A 21,976-nucleotide genomic window follows, 5' to 3' on the forward strand; every position below is an offset into this window, starting at 1 on the left:
TTTGTGTTTTCCTGAAGACTAATGCCATCCAGCGTCTTTTCCTCTGCTCATTAGCCATTTATATATCTTCTTTGGGAAAATGTCTATTCAGATCCTTTGTCTGTTTTTATATTGGGTTATTTGATTTTTTTCAGGAGTCTTAAGTATTTTACAATGTGATTTCTAACTTGTGCATTATTAATTACTGTGGATTTCAGAATCATTGACTTTTTAGGCTGAAAGCAAAGGTCAAAATCTCAGTCCAGCCCCCTCTGTTGGCAGATGAAGATTCTGGGGCTTAAAATGACTGGCTTGTGGACACAACAGAACTCGTTAGTAGCAGAGCTGGGGAGATTCATGATTCTAAATCAAAAATGGGAAAATGTAGCAGTTTCATGAGTCCTATTTGAATAAAGCCCCTTTCTTACAGGGAGCAGCTCTTGATTTCAGTGAGTTAGAGACAAGGAGGTGTCATCCGGAAGGAGGAGCTCAGGGACTTGTCTGAAGTTGCATTCAGCTGTCAGAACACTTGTTATTATTTAGATCAATAAAAATAGCTGTTTTCTACCCCACAAGTCACTGGCTATCTCCAGTATGGTTGCATCTCTGAACATGGTTTACTTTTTCCTGGCCATAAAAGTAATACATACTAACTACTTTTTTTTTTTTAAGTTCAGAAAAGTACTAAGAAATGGGGAAAAATTATCCATAATGTTACAACTCAGAAACACAATCCTTGCTAATATTCTGGAACCTTCCCTTTCACTGATTTTCTGTTGCCTTCTTATTTACATATTTGAGTTCATATTGTTTACACAAAAGTTGTAGGTTCTTCCCACTCCATTAACATTATAGAGCATAAAATATTTTCCAAGCCAGTAAAACTCTCCATGAACATCCAAAAAAAAGCTGTTTTCTAAAGATACTTTTAGTCAAACTTTACATAAGAATCTTCTCTCTGTCTTAAAAGTGATGGGCAAGACTGTCTGGCTCATAGTGGCCTATGGTGAGAGTTCCTGCTTTTAGTGTCCGGCACAGTAGCCTTGAAGAAAGAGCCTCAATCACTGGGACTTTGATTTGGTTGCAAAATAAAGCCTGTCTTAGAACAGTCTGTGTATGGCTTCTTCCTGGAGGTTCATCGTGTAGGGAGAGAAGGGTTTTGCCTTGTTTTGTTTTTGTAATTGGGTTTATTTTTTATTCTTTTAAAATGGAGTTGCTGGGGATTGAACCCAGGACCTCATGTGTGCTAAGCGTGCACTCTACCACTGAGCTATGCTCTCCCCTCTGAGAAGGGGTTTTGGTAAAGAGCGACAAAACTCTATTCTCTTTTTACCTACCAGATAATACAGAACAAACAATGAGGAAAATATTCAGACAAGAACAATACAAAGTGTTGGCGTGTCGGCGGACAATTCCACGGACACACATTGGCTTTTTAATGTTCTTAGCCCACTCTGCTTGACCTTAATAGTTTTTTCTAATAAAAAAGCATGTGATAAAGCCCATTTCCATAGTCTGCATTTGGTTTGTTTTGGTTTGGGGTTTTTTTTGGATTCCACAGGGATGTTTGTCTTTCTCTGACCTCCTTCACTTAGCATAATGCCCGCAAGGTCCACCCATGTTATCGCAAATGGCAGGATTTCATTCTTTTTTTTTTTATAGCTGAGTAATAGTCCATTGTAGACATAAGTATACCACATCTTCTTTATTCATCCATCAGTGGACACTGAAGTTGCTTCCATGTCTTGACTATTGTAAATAGTGCTGCTATGAACCTGTGAATGCTTATCTTTTCAAGTTAGTGTTCTCGTTTCATTCAGATAAATACCTAGAAGTGAAATTGCTGGATCATGTGATAGTTCTATTTTTATTTCTTAAAATGTTTTTGATAATTTTATTTTTAATTATTTGAGGAACAGCATACTGTTTTCCATAGTGGCTGCACCAATTTACATTCCCACCGGCAGCGCACAAGGGTTCCCTTTTTCCCACACCCTTTCTGACACTCGTTAACTTCTTGTCTTTCTGATAATAGTCATTCTAGGTGTCGAGGTGGTATCTCATTGTGGTTCTGATTTGCATTTCCCTGATAATTAGTGATGTTGAGCATATTTTCATGAACTTGTGGACCATGTGTCTGTCTTTGAAAAAAATGTCTATTTGGATCCTCTGCCCATTTTAAAAATTGGATTGTTTGTTTTTTTTCTATTGAGTTGTATATGTTATTTATGTTTTGGATATTAAGCCCTTATGAGATACATAATTAGCAAATATTTTCTCCCATTCAGTAGATGGCCTTTCCGTTTTGCTGATTGCATTGAGTTTTTTATTTGTTTTATTTAAATAATAATTTGCCCGATGTAAGGAGATCTCTCTGACCCTCGTGATTATACTGCAGTTGACTTTGATGAAAACAATAGCTCACGGACCACCTAGTTCACTAAGGGGACAATAATTCTTTTAAGCCAGACTTCGAGACTGCCATGGCAAACAGTGGAAAATTCTGATCCCCATCTGAGCTTCACAGTGGGGGATCATTGTTAAATTATAGCGCTCCACCCTTGGAAAGAAGCAGCCTGTGGATGTATTTCTAAATGGACAATGTGACTTTGAGCTACTCAGGAGAAGAGCAAACTGAGTTGTCTATGGTGGAGGCGGATCCTGCACTGGATCTTGGCTGTGTGCGCATTCACGTCCTCATACGCATCACAACCGAGGCTGAAAAGGTGTCTGAAGTGCAGGAGAAACTCCAAAAATGTTAAATATCCATTATTCCTCAAGTGGGTTAAACTGCTTCAAAGAAATATTTTAAGGCCTGATGTAATTTCAGAGCATTTGAGGAAGAAAGATTTCACTTTCCTTTTTCCTTACTAGTTTTCCTGTTAAACTATAGTCCTGGCACCTCCTTTCATCTTTCTGAGATTCTGGTTTCCTATTGGCTGAAGAATGGTGACATCTCAAAGTATCCAGTTACTTAGAAATGCCGTGTCTTTTCACTTCTCTTTTCTTTGGTTCCAACCAACCACTTTTATCTGGCTTCCTCATTCCAAGTGCAAAGTCATTATGTCCATGGAGAAAATTATATAACAAAATACCTCTCTTCCCCACATTTCCCCCTGAACTTTCCAGTAATCCCATGTCTCTCTCAGTGTCGTATTTTAAGTACTCAGCTGTGTTGTCTTCTTTGGGTTGGAGGGTGGCCTGGGGAGGGTGGAGTTGGACAGGCAGATGGCATGTTTTTAAGGAGATCGTCTCTACATAACACTTTTCTCTGCTGAGATTTGGGTGGTCCCTTATGTTTTAAGTTTCTCTCTGATGAGGGTCAGGAGTACCGGTGTTCTAGGGTGTTGATAGAGAAAGTTTCGGACGATGTGGAAACCAAGATAGCAGGCAGTAGGAACCACCTCGCCCATGAAAAGGAAGGCGTCTTCCCCTTCGCCTCCCCTGGGCGGGAAAGCTCACTGCCTGCCCACAAACCAGAGAGATACCTCCAAGTGATGCCAGAATTTTCCGCAGGAAGCTTGGCTAGCTCTGTGCCGACACGTGAACAACAGCGCAGCCACATCAGCAGAGTTTCATGCCGTAAAGAAGGGCAGAAACGAGCCTGCCGGGACATTTTCCAGGGCAGGTGTTATCAGTTGCTGGCTGTGGCTTTAGTAAAACCTAGTGTTCTCGTAGGTGGATCACAGCCACCCAGGGATGCCCGACTACAACAGCAAAACAACCATTAAAAAGAAAAACCTAGTCTTTTCCTGGGTCACTGCTTCTGAGCTACCTGTTGCCTCAGGAAACTCATCGAGATGAGGAAAGTACAAAATTTCCCCTCAGGTACCCGAATGGGTTGATTTGTTCAATAGGGTTATTTGATAGACCAATTGGATCTCTCCGAAACAGTCCTTTTAAGTTAAATTTAGCTAATAATGAGCCATTTGTTCCAGTCATAATTTGATACCAGGACCTAGCGTACGTAAAAGTGACTTCTCACATATTAATTTAGAACACCAGCAAAGCAGATCATGTCAGTTTAACACCGTTGCAATTACATACTCAGCAAAACATTTTCTGGTGGAAGTAGGGGAGGGGGTGATCCTGCTGGGAGGTCATGACAGGGGGCATCTGCACGGTGCCAGGTGGACTACATGGCACTGAGTCCACACACTGCGCCTGTGACGTAGGTCGTGGGCTGTGCAGTTTCACACACAAGGATGCTAAGGAGCAGCACATCAAGTCATGCCGAGGCCAGGCCGTTAGGAAGTGTAGACGTTTAGATTCCAGGGCAGGCCTCTGAGCCTTGTTTCTTTCCTTCCTCCCCTTGACACTTACCTCTCTAGTCCTGAGCCCCGATCTCCTATTTTTACCAGGAGGAGGAGGAAGGACAGGTGGATGGACGGACAGGACAGATGGGTGGGGGAAGGAGGGCGGAATGGGAGATGAGGGAAAGGAGGGAGGAGAATTCCTGATGGAGACCCCTGTTGATGAACAGTCAACAAGACCTTCAATCTCTATGACCCCAACGGCTCAAGGAATCGTGGGTCTGGGAGTGTCAGAAATGGACAGTCAGAGATGCAAAGTCACCTGGTCCAGTCTCCCATCTTACCGATAGGAGAACTGAGGCCTGGAGAGAGGTGACTTGGCCAGGGTCTCCCAACCTGCCGCTGGGGTGGACATCAGTATTGCTCTGTACAGAGATGTGCGGGTGGGGACCACTGCCACAACGCTTCTCTCACCGTCTCAGCACCCCCGTGAAATACACTTGTCAACTGTCACGTAGGAGCGGGTGGTTCCCTCTTTTCTGTTCCACTCTAGAGGGAACTTGAGGATGATGTAAGACAAACCGAATGGCTTCTAAAACTGATTTTGATTTTATAATTAGTCTTCCAAATGAGGAAACTGATTCAGAAAGAGCAATGACTTGCCCAAAATATGGTTCAAGTAATGACTGAACTATGTCTAGAAACCAGGAAAATTTCTATGCCTTTTATTCAGAAAAAAGATCAGACAGGCCTATATGTCCAGGTGACCCACGCTGCTAGTTCAGTGTTAGGAATATATTTTGCATGGCACTGATATTTAATCTTGAGTTTTTAATAAGTTACTATCTATTCCTCATATGGTTGCATTTTGAACCATGATTGGATTTATTAATGTTCTAAATTAATGGGCTTTTGGATATTTAGATCATTTAGCAAAGTAGGCTGTTTAATATCCGTAAGCAAGTCGTGGGCTAGCAAAAATTTGCAAATGAAATATGTATTAGGGGTACCTTTTTGCATATGAAAGTAAGAGGAAAATTTGCCTTTTATGGAAAGATTAAAAAAAAAAAAGACGAGAGGACAATCTGCAAATAATACATTTCAAAAATTTGTTTTCCAGGATCTAGTTCAGGTTCAAAATTCAAAGGTCCTGAGCTGAGTTTAAAAGGCACCCAGCACGTGATACAAGCAGGCCAGACGCTGTATCTCAAATGCAGGTGAGTGGCTGCGTTGGTCTGGGGGTCATCTGGTTGCTCTTCCTAAGGCAGGATCATTTCCCTGGTAGCGTAGACAGGTGGCCCCCCAGAGCAGACAGGTAGATTTCAGTGGTCTTCTGTGATCTGCCAAGTGCAAACCACACGTACCCAGCTTCCTGTGGACAGTGATTCATTCATCTGAGGGAGAGAATGACTCACTCCTGGGAAATCAGGGGAAGGGATGCCCTGAACATTTTCAGTTGTTTAAAAGCTTTTCTAAACATGTTGCTTTTATGAGTGTACTTAAGGAAGGACCTCAGAATAGCGCTTCCTGATGGAATGAATGCTTCGAAACTGGCCCCAGCCATGACTGAGTTTTGTTTTTTTCTCTGTGATGGCAGAGGGGAAGTGGCCCATGCGTGGTCTTTGCCTGCAACAGTGAGTCAGGAAAGCCGGAGGCTGAGCATAACTAAATCTGCCTGTGGAAGGAGTGGCAAGCAGTTCTGCAGTACTTTGACCTTGAACGCCGCTCAGGCAAACCACACCGGCTTCTACAGCTGCAGATACCTATCTCCACCTGCTTCAAAGAAGAAGAAAGCAGAATCCACCATCTACATATTTATTAATGGTAAGTCTCCCACCTTCCACGTGCTGTTTGCATTAGCTTTGCAGTGGTCGTAAACCCACCTGAGCCATTGGAAAGAGGACTTTCCTAGGGAGTGTGCAACCTGTGGCCCTGGCAAGAGAGTCCCCCCAAGCTGTAGAAACATGTGGAGTGCGTGTTCATGTATTTCTGAAGTGTCAGTTTCAACCAGAATTTTCAAGGACCCGTCAGTAGGCTCCCTGAAGGGAGAGATGCTGGTCTGTTTTGTTCACACTGTATCCAAGCACCTAGAATACTGTCTGGCGCATCGTGGAAGGAATAAATGAATGGCAAGGCTTTAGTTCTATTTCTTAATGATTGAGAAGCCCAAAACAGAACACAAGATTTTTATCCTTGAACACAACTGCGTTCTCGGATATGTTGGATATGTAAAATATTGTTCTTTACTAGATTCAAAAGTGTAATGTCGCTAATGTCTCTTGAAGGTTACACAGTTCATTTCGGTTGATGACGCTGTGTTATTTCATGCTCACGAAACGGGGATCATAATGATGTAAGAGCTGGCACGTGTCATTACGTGGTGAGAAGGGCGAAAGACAAACACGAACGATTTTCTGTGTATAATTTTTATGGCAGTGTTTTTCCCGCCTTGGAGGATGAACAAAAGAGGAAAGAAGTGCAAACTCCTTACAAGAAATGGAAGTTGACGAGAGAACTTCCCTGGAAAGAAGGGAGATGCCCTGTCCCTTTTTCCTTCCTTGCTGAGCTCCAGCCAGTCTCCAAATCTTGTTGAGAGAGGTTGAAAAGCAAACACAAGGCTCTAGCCTTAAAGCTGGAGCCCTAAGAAGGCGTAAAGCCCCATGAGTAGGCACGCAAGGCACTAACTCAAGTTGGAAACCAAGACAGCCAGTCATCGGGTGTCAGCAGACCTGCCTCTCATTGCAGGTCTACCTCCTGGTGAGTTAAAGAACCAGGTCTCTGCCCTGAAGGCAGCATCAGAGAATTCCGTTTGGGTGGGAATCTTTTTTGAAGTAAGGCAACTAGAGAGAGAGCATTGATTGTGTGTCGTAGGACGTTACTGTGGAATCCTGTGAATAACAGACACGTTCATTGGGAAGATCTTTGTGACCTGTTGTTTTTGAATAGCACTAGTACTAAAAGATACTTCAATCAACAATAGTAACCACAGAAAAGTGGTTAAATCTTCTTTCTTTGTTGCTTAATTAGCAAGTATTTAGGGAACACTTGCTTGGTGCCTGTAACTGTCCTGCCCTGAAGAGTAACTCTGTTGTCTGTTCCCTGGGAGATATTGGTCTCAAAACCACACTCGACTAAAATCCAGGTTAGCTGTGATATAATTCATCAAGCAGGTGTAACTTTTCCAAGTATCCTAACATTTTATGCATTTCCTGTTTTCATTCCTTAATTAATTTCATTTCTGAGAAAGTTTGGCTTTAAGCTTCCATTTTTAGGGAATACGTACAACATGACAGGTTTAATTTTATTCACGGGCACAAAACTTACCTCTGACTCAGGGTGACGCCAACCAGTTCCTGATACACAGCTGTGATTACTTACTAGATATTAAGGGGTTATCACTTGTTCGTTATTGCTGAGTATTTACTTCAGAACATGTTACTCTGTTTGGAGGGCCTGCAGATGTGCTGGCATTTCATTTTGGTTTCCTGTGACCATGAGGAACACTATTAGACGCGTCTTTTGAAAAGGCATAGATTTGTAGGCGAATAGGGCTCTGAGAAGAAGAATCAGGGTATAGCTTTGTCTCCGTAATGCCAAACCCAGCACGTGGATTACAAGCAAACTGTTATTTCGACATTATCGACTGCCTGCTGTCCAACAGACGTGGCTCCTGTGAGCCCCGATGTGGACGTAACATCAGATATGCATATATAATGTATAGAAAAATCAGTATCACCACTCTGTCATTATAGCTTATATAAATCCACCGAACCTCTGACATAATGCATTAAAATCAGTTAAATTACTCAAGGAATAATATTGAACTGCTTTGCTTAATTACTAAATTGTCTGATACATTTAAATTTCCTTTAATATAATAATGTCTTACACTTGTGGTTTCTTTTCATGTAAATATATAGTTTTTTTTTTTTTTTACATTTAATTCTCACAACAATCCCATGAAGATTTTGTCTCTTCATTTTACAAGCAAAGGACCTAGGATCCACTTCACATGAGGCTACCTGGGGAGTAATGGAGAAGTGTTAGCAGCAGAGTAAGGTGGTCAGATTTTCCCCTCCAGATTCTCAGTGGCTGGAGGAGATCAGAGGTGCAAGGCTGAGGCAGGAAGACCAGGTAGGGGCTACTGTGTGCGTTGAGGTGGGAGAGCTGGTGGCCCATGGTCACATCAGTCATATCGTAGCTGTGGGAAAGGAGAGAAGGTGATGGATAGAGGGATTCAATGGGCCTTAGTGGGTGAGGGGAAGGAGGAGGGAAAGTGACACTTGCAATTCTGTAGAGGCACCTGGCCAATGCGCCCCAGGTCCCATGGCCAAGGAGAGCTTCGTCTCACTAAATCACACTGATGCTAAGACTAACATCATCCGCTTCTTGGCCTGATCTTGAGAAATGGCTGTTGAATGAAAGTAGCTGGAAAAAGCTATATACATTTTGAAAAATTGCTTTTGTGAAAATGAATGGAATCCCCCAGCAGGTATAGCTACAAAATTCTGGGTCCTAAAGAAAAACAAACCGTAAAGTACTTATCAATGCCTTGCTAACTACAAAACAAAAAGATGTTAGACAAATGGTAATGTCAGGGCTGCTTAGGTGCTGTTCATCCCCTTTGTGGAGAAGGAACGCATTTGCATTTCTTTGCTGACCCTCTGGTATGCATAAGAAATTTGCTCCAGATCAGCCTTGTCTAAAAGAGGATTTCATTGCAATTAGTCTTGTAGTATATGAGTTGTGACTGTAAAGGAAGGAAACTGACCAGAAGAGTTTTTAATGGCATCTCCAAAGTATTTAGTACTTTGTCAGTGTCTCCAATTTAGTTAGGAAGACCTTGAACTTAGCCTGTTGAGCCCTCGACGCTTTGAAGTCAGCCTATATCCAGGCCCAAGACTTTCAGGGCTATTTAAGTGTAATGTCTTCTTTTGAAAAATTGTAATTGAAAAGGGGCGGGGGGGAATGGGAGTGCATGTGTTGTGGGCAAGTGCATAACTTCTCGTCTTTCCCTATAGAAGAGACTCATCTCTTTTCTTCTTCTTCTCTTTACTTGATTGATTTTCTCTGTGTGTCTGTTAAAGCAACCAGGTTGGAATATTGTCATAACAGATTTTTCTTCCTTTGATTCTCCAATGTGTATAAAATGGATGACATTTGCATAGCCGCTTAATTTCAGGTAGAAAAATTCCCAGACACACCGAGTATATAATTGGAAAGTAGTAGAAATTCTCACAACCTGATATTCTGGGGGAAAATGATCATTGTGCCTAGACATTAGTATATGTCGTGAGAAAAAGCTCCACATGGCTGTGGGACTCAGCAAGTAAAGATGCTAGCGGTGCAGATATTCTGAGAAGGACTCAGTGTCCTCACTGGTACAACACCTCCGATTTTCCTGAAGAGCTTTCACAGAGCTCTCTGAGAGAGAAACCACGCTGGAGTTACTTCTCCTACTTTAGATGTGAGAATGCAGCCTCCATGCCCTGCACAGGGTAGAGCTAATAAAACGACAAGCCAGGGTGAGGCTCCAGGTCAGACCCCCAGGTCAAGGCTGTTCCACCACACCGGAGTTTCAGCTGTTGACTTCAAACTATGAACCAGTTGTTGTTTTAATCTTTGAACATATAGATTATATAGTGTTTTTTTTAACATTTGAATTCAGTTTTTTTCTCTTTTGAGGAGTGATAGGTTACTCTGGTTTCAGGGTGTTTTTCTGAGCGACAGACCTGAGGTAAACAAACCCCGACCCCAGAGATCTTCATGCTGTCGCCTGTGGGGTCAGGACTGGCCCCTCACCATCTGCACGCACCCTTCCCTCGCTGTGTTCCAGCTCACAGCGCAAAGGGAGGAGATGCCACTTACTGTGACGAGCAGGGCTCTTAAAAATCTCAGCCGTTGGTGGGCTGTGGAGTAAAATGAGTGGGTTGTGATCAGCATTAAAAAAAATAGAGCAGAATAAAATGGAAAGTAGACAAATATATCGCAAGAAGTAATGGTATGTATTGTTACAGTGAAACTTTTTTTTTAATGAAATCCTTTGTTTCCATTTTATAAACACACGCACACATACATACTTTATACCCACGTATGTGTAAAATGCATATCAGTGTGTGTGTTTAATGGGTCTGTGAAATGTATTATTGTGGAACTCAGTACAATAAGTTGACAGGTTTTGATCTTTAAGTTGAAACAGGGAAACTTACTAAGATTTTAACAGATTTAGGCAGGTCCTATCAATGCTTTTTATTTAAGAAAACACCGATCGTAAGCACCACGGTGGTTTTTGCACACCGCTACTGAAACAGGCGCGACCAGAACGTGGTGGCGGAAACCACCTCTCCTCCCGTTGATGTGGTTCTTGGGGCTCCTGTGTGGCTTTATGCTGTGCACACTCATCACATTCCTGAAATGGGGTTTCCCACCAATAGGTCTGACCCAGCAGGTGTGGTCAGCAGGTAGCGTCTGTTGGTGGATGTGAATTAACACACCTGCAGTGTGCAAGGCCCTCGGAGGCACGAAGAGCAAAGCGATGGCATCTTAGGACCTAGGAGTCCCCTGGTCCCTCTGTGGGACCATGACTTACAGTAGATTTATGAGGATTTTAAAATGCGCATGTTTAACTTTTTAAAATAATAGCTATTGTCCCAAAGCGGGTCTTTCCAGGGGGTGAGGAGGACTCCTCCAACAGCCCTTACTGAGAGCGCCCCAGAACTTATTGATGTTCTGTGGATCCTGGAAGTTCTGCTCCAGCACCGCCCTCCACTGGACTCCTACCAGGGTCTGATGCCCCGCCGAGCACACACAGGATGCTGGGGCCACACCGCTTAGCTGGGTGGCAGCTGAGCAGCTGGCGTTTGTTGCTGGATTTGCCATACTTGTATGATTGGCCAGTCCAATCAGCACGGCCATGAAACGAGCAGGGACACTGATGGAAAGAGTAGTGATCAGCAGATTTACTCACAGAGTCTCACCGCTTCCACTTTCCCCCCGGTGGTGACAACATTTCTAAGGTGAGGATGCACTGGAGATACCAGCCCTCCAGCCAAAACTAAAGGAGTCTGGAGAATATGAAAACAAATAGATGTATGTATGTGCATGACTGGGACATTGTGCTGTACACCAGAAATCAACACATTGTAACTGACTGTACTTCAATTAAAAAAATAATTTAAAAAATAGTAAGGGAGGTCTGATGCGCTCAGCTACACCACTGGCTGCCTCATTAACCCATTGCCTCCTTGTGGGTCAGGACTGGGATGGGCTGAACAGATTTTCAGAGCCTCTAAAACATTTTCAGTGGCATCACTGTCATATTTTTGTGTGGAGAAACTTTAAAGAGAACTGTTTTTTTCTAGTCATCAAAATTTTCCTCTGGGGGAAAAACAGGCTAAAACAGCTTACATTTTGTGGGAAGAAAAAGTTAAGAAACCAATTAGAAAAAAAAAAACCCACTTAGCCACAGATTGGCAGAAATCTCAAGATCTGGATTTCTCAGCAAATTTATAACATTATCTGTTATTGCTGGGTTAATGTCCAGAGTCTTCTCTGGTTTTAAAAGCCCGTTTTCAGCAGGTACTCATCACCCCTTCCCATCCGTTCACCTCGCTTACTGCACCTCCATTCCCAGCTCGTGGCTGCTTCCATGTACTTTCTGAAACCTGTGTTTATTTTAGCATGAGTGTTTCAGTAAGAACTGGTTTCCAAAGTTTTGGTCTCAGGGCCTAAGATAGATGCTGCTTGAGCCCAAAGTTGTTGAGAAGAAAGTATACCAGACACCTTGTACCACCAGGATGCAGCCAGCGCAGCCAGGACGGGTGATAGATCGTGGTTCTCATTCTTTTCACATCGTTGCCTGCCGTATTTGATCAGGAGACAGATGAACACATTGGGGTGAACAAAGTTTGGACTCTCAGCCTCTGGATTGTGTCCCAGGTGGGTTTCCTAAAATGGCAGCAGTTTGAGTCTGCCTTGGATTTGCTGAATTCTACTTCAAATGATCTTCTGTAAATTCCTAGGAGTTTGGGGGCCTGCCTCTCTGCATACAGCTTCAGCAGAAATCTAGTACAAGGTCAGGTTTGGCTGGATTTTTTTCTTTGATTTTGATGAAGTTGTGAAAAAGAGGAAACCAGTATTGCTGGGATTTAAAAGATACACTGACGACATTGTTGATTGGAATTGCAGAGTTTTCCTTGGGAAACAGACTCCTCTATAGCCCTGCGCTGGGCTCCCTCTAGGGCTGAGGCTTGAAGGAGATTATCCGTTCTATCCATCATGGGGAGGGACAGCTGATTAGGACCACATGGCGAGAGCTCAGAGAAGAGTAACTTAACTCTTATCCATCTTCCTTTCCGGCTACATGAAAATTTGATGGAAGACAGTCTTGATATCGTTAAGCCCTGCCATTTCACATTTCCCTTCTAGAGACATTTTTGCTGTTAGACACCAAGGGACTTTCAGAAAAGACTTGCATGTGATTGGGACAGAAGCCACTTGTGTTGGTGGATTTGGTGGCTGTCAGGAGTGCCCCATCTTCTTTCCTTAGATCCTGCCCCAAACCCTATGTTGACCCAGCACATTCCTAGGAATTTCATCCTTAGTGCTTTTTTTTTTTTTTAAAGTATAGTCTGTTTACAGTGTTGTATTAATTTCTGGTGTACAGCATAGTGTTTTAGTTATACATATATATATTTCCTTTAAATAATCTTTTTCATTATAGGTTATTACAGGATATTGAATACAGTTCCCTGTGCTCTACAGTAGGTCCTTGTTGTTTATCTATTTTATGTACAGTAGTGTATATCTACAAATCCTGAACTCTAAAATGTATCCCTAACCCCTGATCCCTGCTGTAACCATAAATTTGTTTTCTGCGTCTGCGAGTCGGTTTTTGTTTTGTAAATAAGTTCATTTGTGTCATTTTTTTCAGACTCCATATGTAAGTGATGTGGTATCTTTCTTTCACTTTCTGGCTTATTTCACTTAGTATGACAATCTCCAGGTCCATCCATGTTGCTGCAAAAGGCGTTATTTTATTCTTTTTTATGGCTGAGTAGTATTCCATTGTGTGCATGTGTATGTGTGTATACACACACACATACACAGTACAATTTCTTTATCCAGTCATCTGTTGATGGGCGTTTAGGTTGCTTGCGTGTCTTGGCTGTTGTAAATGGTGCTGCTGTGAACATTGGGGTGCACGTATCTTTTCGAATTAGTTTCCTCTGGATGTATGCCCAGGAGTGGGGTTGCTGGATCACATGGTAACTCTGTTTTTAGTTTTTAAAGGAATCTCTGTACTGTTTCCATAATGGCTGCACCAATTTACATTCCCACCAACAGTGTACGAGTATCCTTAGCGCTTGGTGGTAACTGCCAGTTAAATGTTCAGTCATTCCTTGAGAAAGAGGGCATTTCTTGATGCTCTCTAGGCTCCATACCAGACGAATGTGACAGGCCACCTCTCTAGAGCCACACAGCTATTATAGACAGCATTGTCTATCACCAGGTGTTGAGTTCAACTACATAAATCCTCAGAAATAATCAGAACGAACTTACTCTTGAATGAGCCACTTGGATACGACCTAACACTTGGAAAAAGTTAGTGATTGAGGTAGAATGATAAAATCTCAAGAAGGGAGTGAAGTCCAAGGAAAAGTCCAATAAATCTGACCTTATCCTCTCATTTCCCCCCTACAAACCAGAAGTGTGAAAAATAGGTTAAAACTTTATGGTTTTAAGGATTTAAAAAATCTCCTCCATGTAATTTTTTTTGGTTTTGTTTTTTTTTTTTTTTTTTTTTTTTTTTTAAAGAAAAATGAGCAGGGGACTTTTTTCAGGAGAAATTCCCTTAAGCTGAAAAGGTTTTAGTTTCTGACATTTCCTAATTTTCTCTACCAATGGTAATGAAATGCCAGCCCTGCCTGGGGACAAAGAGGTGCCCTGGTTTGACCTTTGGGCCTTGCCGTTTGGACACTCTTCCGTTTTCTTTACTGTTGAAAATATTTGTCGATCGGTCATCTGATGCATTTTTGCTGGGTTATGTTGGCAGCCATCGTGGCTCACTGATTACACTATTCAAAATCGGAGACTTACTAATGCAATGAACGCCCCTCCCTTCCTTCCCATCATCAAATATCAATTAATAAACTATATTTGAAACAACATGAGCCAGGGTTCAAATTGGGTTCAAAGCCCTGTTCTGATACATGGGAGGTCTTTGACTCTGTACAGATTCCTTAGTAAGAATAACTGTTCACACTTCAGACCCACTGTGTGCCGGCTGCTGTGCTAGGCACCTGCGTCTGTTAAAGGGTTCATTCTCAGAACCCTGCGAGGTAGCGCGGTCATTTTCAGGTCCGTTTCACAGAGAGGTTAAGTATAAGTAACTGCCCATATAACTAGTCATATAACTAGTACCCGGTGGAGAAGGCAGCACGGCTCTTGTCCTAAGCCGCATCTCACATCAGCAGTTCATCTGCTGGAAACAGTTTCAGTGTCTGGCGTGTCGTGTGCACTGTTCACGTGTGCCCATTTCTGTTGCTAGTGTTCCCGTCTTCTGAGCCTTGGTTTCCGTGTGTGTAAAGAGAGAGGAGCGCACTCCGGGGGGTTTTCAGGGATTCAGTGAGGTGACGGCCACAGCGCTGCGCCCACAGTTAGGAGGACTAATCAGGAGTAATCACCACGGTGAGAGGCGCTGTGCCAGGCAGAGGAGTGAAGACAAAGATGATCCCGTCAACTTTCCTTCTTTTTTTTTTTTTTTAATTTTTTAATTTTTAAAATTTTTTTACATTGCTGTTTTTTAGATTTTTATTTATTTATTTATTTGTTGGGGGTGTAATTAGGCTTCCTTACTTTCTGTTTTTAGAGGAGGTGCTGGGGATGGAACCCAGGACCTTGTGCATGCTAAGCATGCACTCTACCACTGAGCTATATCCTCTCCCTCCCAGTTTTCAAGGGCCAATAATTAATTAGTAAGGCAACTGAAGTAGGTCACAGCTAACCATAGTGCAAAGCACCGTGGGAAGAGAGCGGTGAGAGTGTCGCAGACAAGGGATGCTCCCCGAGAACCCTCCACCCCTCCCCACCGTCTCCCCCCACCCAGCTCTCCTGCACCGCTGTGCCCTCACTCATCTTCCAGGTCTCGAGTTAAACATCACCTGTCCTGAGAAGCTCCCCCAAATTAGGTTTGACCTCCCTTCACATAGGACTCACCTCTCAAAGCTCTGTGAGGACCAGCACTATCTTGTTCACCCTGAAGGCTTCCAGCACAGGGTCTGCCACGTAGGAGATGCTTGGAAATGTTTGCTAAATAAAAGAAACTTGGGGTTTTCGCTTACATTAGTCTCACCTGTCCTCCTGAACGTTGATGAAGAAACTGAGGGCACAGTGAGCAAAGGAAGCAAATCTGGGAGCAAAAACTCACATATCGTGTGACAGAATCACCATCCAAAAAATTTCCAACAGACTAGAACTGTGACCTGGGATTAATAAGCAAATGAAGTTTGACAGGAATAAGTGTGAGAGTCTGTATTTAGCTTGGAAAGCCCGCTAACCACCCTGGGACTGAGGGGGAGGCGGTGGCTGGGACAGCACACGGGAGGAAGGCTTCAGGCTTTCAGTGGACTCCACATTCGCCAAGAAAATGAGCCCAAGCTCGGACTGTGTGAATAAATGTGCGGTCTTGGGGTAAAGGTGGCCCCAGTCTTACTGTTTAGTTTCCATTTCAAGAGGGACCATGAGAACAGGAATTCTAAGCAAATTACTTAACCCTTCTAAACTTCCTTTTCCTCATCCATAAAATGGGTACCTGCCAGATAAGGTTAGGAGCGTTAAGTAATTTGACAGGTTTATTATTTTCATTAGCAAGGAACAACTAAGGGTACTGAAATGTTTTTAAAAAGTAAAGAATTAGGTGGGAAAATAGGAGACACAAGTGTGTGACAGTCTCCTTCCAACCTTTCTAGATGATTAAGCTCCATCTTTGTCATCCCAGACAGCAGAACTACTGTCTAAGAAAGAGAGAAGTCAGGACAGGCAGATCAGCTTGACATAAGGAAAGACTTCCTCGCATCTAAAGCTAACCACCCGTAGAATGAACTGTCTGGGGAGATGGAGAGTTCCCCACGCGGCTAGGTAGTCAAGCACAGCACAGGTGCTCAGTTGGTGGGATTGGACGAGATGATGCCCCAGGGCCTTTGCACTGTTGAGATTTGGGCAGGGCCTGGTGTGTGTCACTCTCATTCACTGACGTCCGACTGAGGCTCATTACCATATATCATCTCATTTCATCCTTAACAGTCAGTGGGATAAATTCTATTTATCAATCTCCTTTTTCAAAAAAGTTGGAGACATTCAATACCATGCTCAAGCCTGCATACTTGGTAAGTTCCCAAGTCAAGCTTTGGACCCCGATCTGGCTGACTTTGAAGTCCCTGCTCTTTCCAACATGGCCTTGCTGAACTCCCCCTACCCGCCCCCCACCCCAACTCCTTGGAGCTTTGTGTGCAGGATGAAATGGAGTTGGGGGTGATGGGGCGCAGTGAAGGGTTACAGACAGGAACTGTTCAGGCCAGATTCAGCTGACTTACGTTTTGATTGGCAGGCGTAGTGCCTTGGGCTGCCAGTATTCAATAATTGGAGGAGTTCACAGAGAAATCTGATTTCCTACTTATCTTTAAAAACTGGAAATTCTAGCCACGCTGGCTCATAGCCCCACTTGGCAATACCTGGCTGCAGCCAGCAGGAACTGCCCCTGCCAGACCTGGCCCCACATCCTCCACTGCCACTGCTCCGACTGCCTCCCGTCCTGCTTGCCACCATCCTCCCCACTCCCCAAACAAGCGTTTGCCTCCCTTGCTCGGCCCCTGAGGGGTGTCAGTGTGCTACAACCAGAGTGAACATTCCATGTGAATGCATAACAAGTCCTAAGCCGGGGGACAGGAAAGTGCCAGTTGCATTTCCTAGAGGAAAACACAGTGCTGGACCTCAGCAGAAGCCTGGTTCCCGACTCCCGCTGCGCACCACCCTGGAGGGGCTGTTCTCCTGGTGGGAGACCTTGTCTGCCCTCCTCTCCCTTGCAGTCTCGTCAGGTTTACTGTCTACCTGGTACTCCACTCTTATGTGGGTCTTCAACTAACTGATTTAGATCTTCGCTGTAAATTTTTTAAAAATGTGTTCTCCTTCAAGGCAGAATTTAGCACTTAACTTTTCCCTCTAATCAGGAAGAAAGTTTCTGTGGGGGGACGTATGTGTGTTGTCTGTGCAGCTAGACTCTTAAGGACCTTGAGTTCGTGGATATGCTTTGTGCACAGGGCTGGGTACATAATATGTCCTAGTTTTACTTTTTTCTGGCTTCGTCTGGTATCTTCTCCATAAACATCAGTTGACTGTGCACCGTGTGCCCAGCCTGTGCTGGACGGTGGGGTGAAATGATTGATTATCCTGATCGCCTGCTGCTAGCTACCCACATTTCAAGGGGCAAGTTCATAGAAGAGATAAGAGGAAGGAGAGAGGGTGGACCACTGTCCCATTCTCTTCTCTCCTTTCTAAGCCTTGCTCTTTTTTACCCTCCTGCTATCCAGTCTGCTGTTGTAAGTAGACAGACAGGGCTTCAAAGTGAGATAAGGGAAAACGACATGTTTCTCTTTTGATGCAAGGTAGGTAGTCAGGAAAGAGCTTTTTGGAAAGAGGCACCTCTTATTTTGTACCACACAAATAATACATTTTTTAATTTTTAATTTTAGGATGGCATCTTGAGTCTGGAATATAGCGACCTTTCTCTATTTACCTTGCTCTAATGGAAATATTTGTGTAAGGTGACCTTTTTATTGCCAAATAATATTCCACTGTGTGGATCTCCCACATTTTTAAGCTCTCCACGTTTCAGTAGCTGGACAGTTGAATCATCTCCGTCGTTTGGCTATTATGAATGATGCCGCAGTGAAGAGCATTCACACGTTTTTGTGTGGATGTAAGTGTTCATTCTCGAGGGTGGATACCTAGGGGAGGAGAGGCTGGGTGGTATGGTAACTCTGTGCTTAACCATCTGAAGAACTGCCAGACTGTTTTCCACAGTGGCTGCACCACTTTACGTTCCCGCCAGCAGCGTGTGAGGGTTCCGGTTTCTCTAGATTCTCGCCGTCACTCGTCACCGTGTCTTTCCTGTCGTAGCCATCCCCGTGGGTGTGAGGCGGGATCCTCGTGGACTTGATGTGCGTTTCCCTGATGGCTCGGGATGCTGCGCCGTTTTCCATGTGCTTGCTGATTATTTGTGTATCTTCTTTGGAGAAATGTCTGTTCAGATCCCTTTTCCAATTTTAATTGGGTTATTTGTCTTTGTTACTGAGTTGTAAGAGTTCTTCAATTTTTTGTTATTAACATTATATATTAATATATTCTATATAATTTTCTAAATATATTGTGTTATGAAATATTTTATATTCTAGACATATAATTTAGAGATATATATTAAGATACACATAATATGTATATGTAGATTTAATATATTCTAGCTATATAAACATTTATATATTCTAGATACAAGTCCCTTATCGGACATATAATTTGCAAATATTTTCTCCTATTCTAGGTTCTCTTTTCACTTTCTTGATAGTATCCTTTGAAGCACTAAAGTTTTAAATTTTGATGAAGTCCAGTTGATCTAGTTTTTTCTCTTGTTGCTATGTCATGTGGAAGAATCCAGTGCCAAATCTGAGATCATGAAGATTAACCTCTATGGTTTTAAGAGTTTTAAAACTTTAGCTCTTAAATTTAGGAGTGATACATTGTGAGTTATTGTTTGTGTCTGGTGTGATATAAGGTCCAACTCCGTTCCCATTTGGCTTGTGGAGTTGCTCCAGCACCATTTGCTGAAAAGACTATTCTTTTCCCATTGAATGGTCTTGGCAGCCTTGTCAGAAACCGATTGACCATGGACTCCTGGGCTTATTTCTGGACTCTTGATTCTACTTCATCGATCTGATTGTCTGTTCTTATGCCAGTACCACGCTGTCTTAATCACTGTTGTTTATAGTGTTAGTAGTAATTTTTGAAATGCAGAAGCAGAGTCTCAGGGCTACTGAGTCCCTTTCAATTCTGAATTTTAGAATCCACTTTTCAGTTTCTACAAAGATGTCAGCTGGCATTCTGATAGGGACTGCAGATCAATTTGAGGAGAGCTGCCATCTTAACAATATCAAGGCTTCCAATTCATGAACATGGGATATTTTTCCATTTGTTTAGATGCTTAGTTTCTTTCCACAATGTTTTTGCAGTTTTCAAAGTATAAGTTTTACACTTCTTTTGTTAAATTGATTCCTACATATTTTATTCTTTTTGATGCTATTATAAATGAAATTGGTTTTTTAAATTTCATTTTCAGATTGTTCATTGCAAGTATATAGAAGTATGATTATTTTTTGTATATTGATCTTGAATCCTGAAATCTTGCTGAGCTCATTTACTAGTTCCAATTAACAGTTTTTTTTAGTGGATTCCTTAGGATGTTCTATATATAAGATCATGTATTTGAAAATACAGAAAATCTAGATGCCTTTTATTTCTTTTTCTTGCCTAATTGCACTGGCTGGAATGTTTATTGCAGCATTATTCATAATAGCCAGTGGATCCCTAGTACAATGTTGAATAGAGTGGACAACTTGTCTTGTTCCTAATCTTGGGGGGGGGGAACATCCAGTATTTCACCATTGAGTGTCATGTCAGCTGTTAGGTTTTTTTTAGTATATGCTCCCTATCAGGTTGAGGAAGTTCCCTTCTGTTCCTAGTTTGTTCAGTGTTTTTGTCATGAAAGGGGTTTAAATTTTTGTCAAATTTTTTTCTGCACCTAGTGAAATGATCATGTGGTTTTTATTTTTTATTCTATTGGTATGGTATATTAATGACATTAACTGATTTTTGGATGTTAAACCAACTTTCCATTCCTGGAACAAATCACATTTGGTCATGGTGAATCATTCTCTTACCTGTATTGAATTCCCTAGGAATTTGAGGTTTTTTGCATCCACGTTTAGAAAAGATATTGATCTATAGTTTCCTTGTGATGTCTTTGGTTTTGGTATCAGGGTAATACTGGCCTCGTATAATGAATTGGAAAGTTTCCCTTTTGTCCTGTTTTTTAGAAGTTTGTGAAGAATTGGCATTAGTTCTCTAAATATCTGATCGAATTCACTTGCCTTCTGGGCCTGGGTTTTTCTTAATGTCAGTGTTCTGATTACTAATTCAATCTCTCTACTTATATTCATGTTGCCTATTTGTTGTTGAGTTAGTTTCAGTAATTTATGTCTTTCTAGGAACTTGTCCATTTTACCTGTTATATAATTTATTGGCATACAATTGTACTACTGCTTTAAAATGCTTTTTATTTTACTAATGTCAGTAGTAATATCTATTGTTTCTCATTTTACTAATTTGTCTTTTCTTTTTTCTTGAGTTGTCTGGCAAAAGGTTTTTCAATCTGTTCATCTTTTCAAAGAACTAGCTTTTGACTTCATGGATTTTTTCCTGTTGCTTTTCTATTCTCTAGTTTAATTTCCACTTTAATCTTCACTATCATTTCCTCCCTCCTGCTTCCTTTAGGTTTGTTTGGTGTTCTTTACCTAGAGTTCTAAGGTGGAAGATAGGTTATTGATTTGAAGTCTCTCCTTTTTTCAATGTAGGCATACTGCTTTAAATTTCCCTATAAACATTGTTTTAGTTCCATCCCATGAGTTTTGATATGTTGTGTCTTCATTTTCATTCTTAAAAGTATTTTCCAATTTTCTTTTTGATTTCTTTTTTGATTCATTAGTTATTTAGGAGTGTGATATTTGATTTCCATGTATTTGTGAGTTTCTTTCTCTTGCTCGTTTCTAATTTAATTCCACTGTAGTCGGAGAACATTCTTTGTATTATTGGCATCCTTTTAAATGTATTGAAGTTTGTTTTATGGCCTAGTATGTAGTTCATCCTGTGGAGTGTTCCATGTCCACTTGAGAAGAGTGTATATCCTGCTGTGACGGGTGGAGTGTTCTGTTCATGTGTTAGGGCTAGTTGGTTATTAGTGTTGTTCAGGTTCTCTGTTTCCTTTTTTAGCTTCTGTCTAGTTGTTCTGTCCATTATTGAAAGTATGATATTGAAATCTTCATCCATTATTGTTGAATTTCCTCCTTCTCTTCGTTCCTTCATGTGTTTTGGTGCTCTGTTGTTAGTTGCCTATATATTTATAATTATTGTATCTTCCTGCTGGCTTGGCCCTGTCATTATTACAAAATGCCTTCTTTATCTCTAGTGACATTTCCTGTTTTAAAGTCTATTTTATCTAATGTTAGTATAGTTACTTCAGCTTTCTTGTGGTTGCTCCAAAGCTTTGATGGGCAATGAAAGTCGATGAAGAAATTACCTCTTCTCCGTTTTTTTTTTTTTTTTTCGCTCTTATCTCAAATGAAATACTTCACCAATCAGCAAACTTCCTTGAGCACTAGGTGTGGTTCACAAAGACTTGCATGATGTGAAAACTCTGTCTAGACAGAATCCTTTTCATGGATGGATTAATTAGTTTCTGAGCCTCTTCACTTCATCCTCAATAAAGTAACATCACGTCCTCCTTGAAAATAACTAGGAGTCCTTATGACCAGGACTTAGAGGTAAGGAAAATAAAATCAAAGGGAAAGGAAAGCAAGAAAAAGTTTATGAAAAATGGGAAGAGACAAGAGCTAGGAAGCAAGATGTTTACTCTTGCACTC

At 41.9% G+C, this 21,976-nt stretch overlaps 1 protein-coding gene across 2 annotated transcripts in view; it reads left to right on the forward strand.

Annotated features, from left to right (window-relative positions):
- FLT1 (fms related receptor tyrosine kinase 1) overlaps positions 1-21,976 on the forward strand; it is a 159,716-nt gene that overhangs the window by 19,565 nt on the left and 118,175 nt on the right. For both annotated transcript variants that reach the window (XM_064493239.1, XM_064493240.1), the window contains exons 2-3: positions 5,353-5,449; positions 5,830-6,056. In XM_064493239.1, coding sequence (XP_064349309.1) covers positions 5,353-5,449; positions 5,830-6,056 — 324 coding nt within the window. The remainder of the gene's footprint in view (positions 1-5,352; positions 5,450-5,829; positions 6,057-21,976) is intronic.

This window comes from Camelus dromedarius, chromosome 13 (assembly GCF_036321535.1).
Source record: "Camelus dromedarius isolate mCamDro1 chromosome 13, mCamDro1.pat, whole genome shotgun sequence".
In the NCBI taxonomy this organism is placed as follows: domain Eukaryota; kingdom Metazoa; phylum Chordata; class Mammalia; order Artiodactyla; family Camelidae; genus Camelus; species Camelus dromedarius.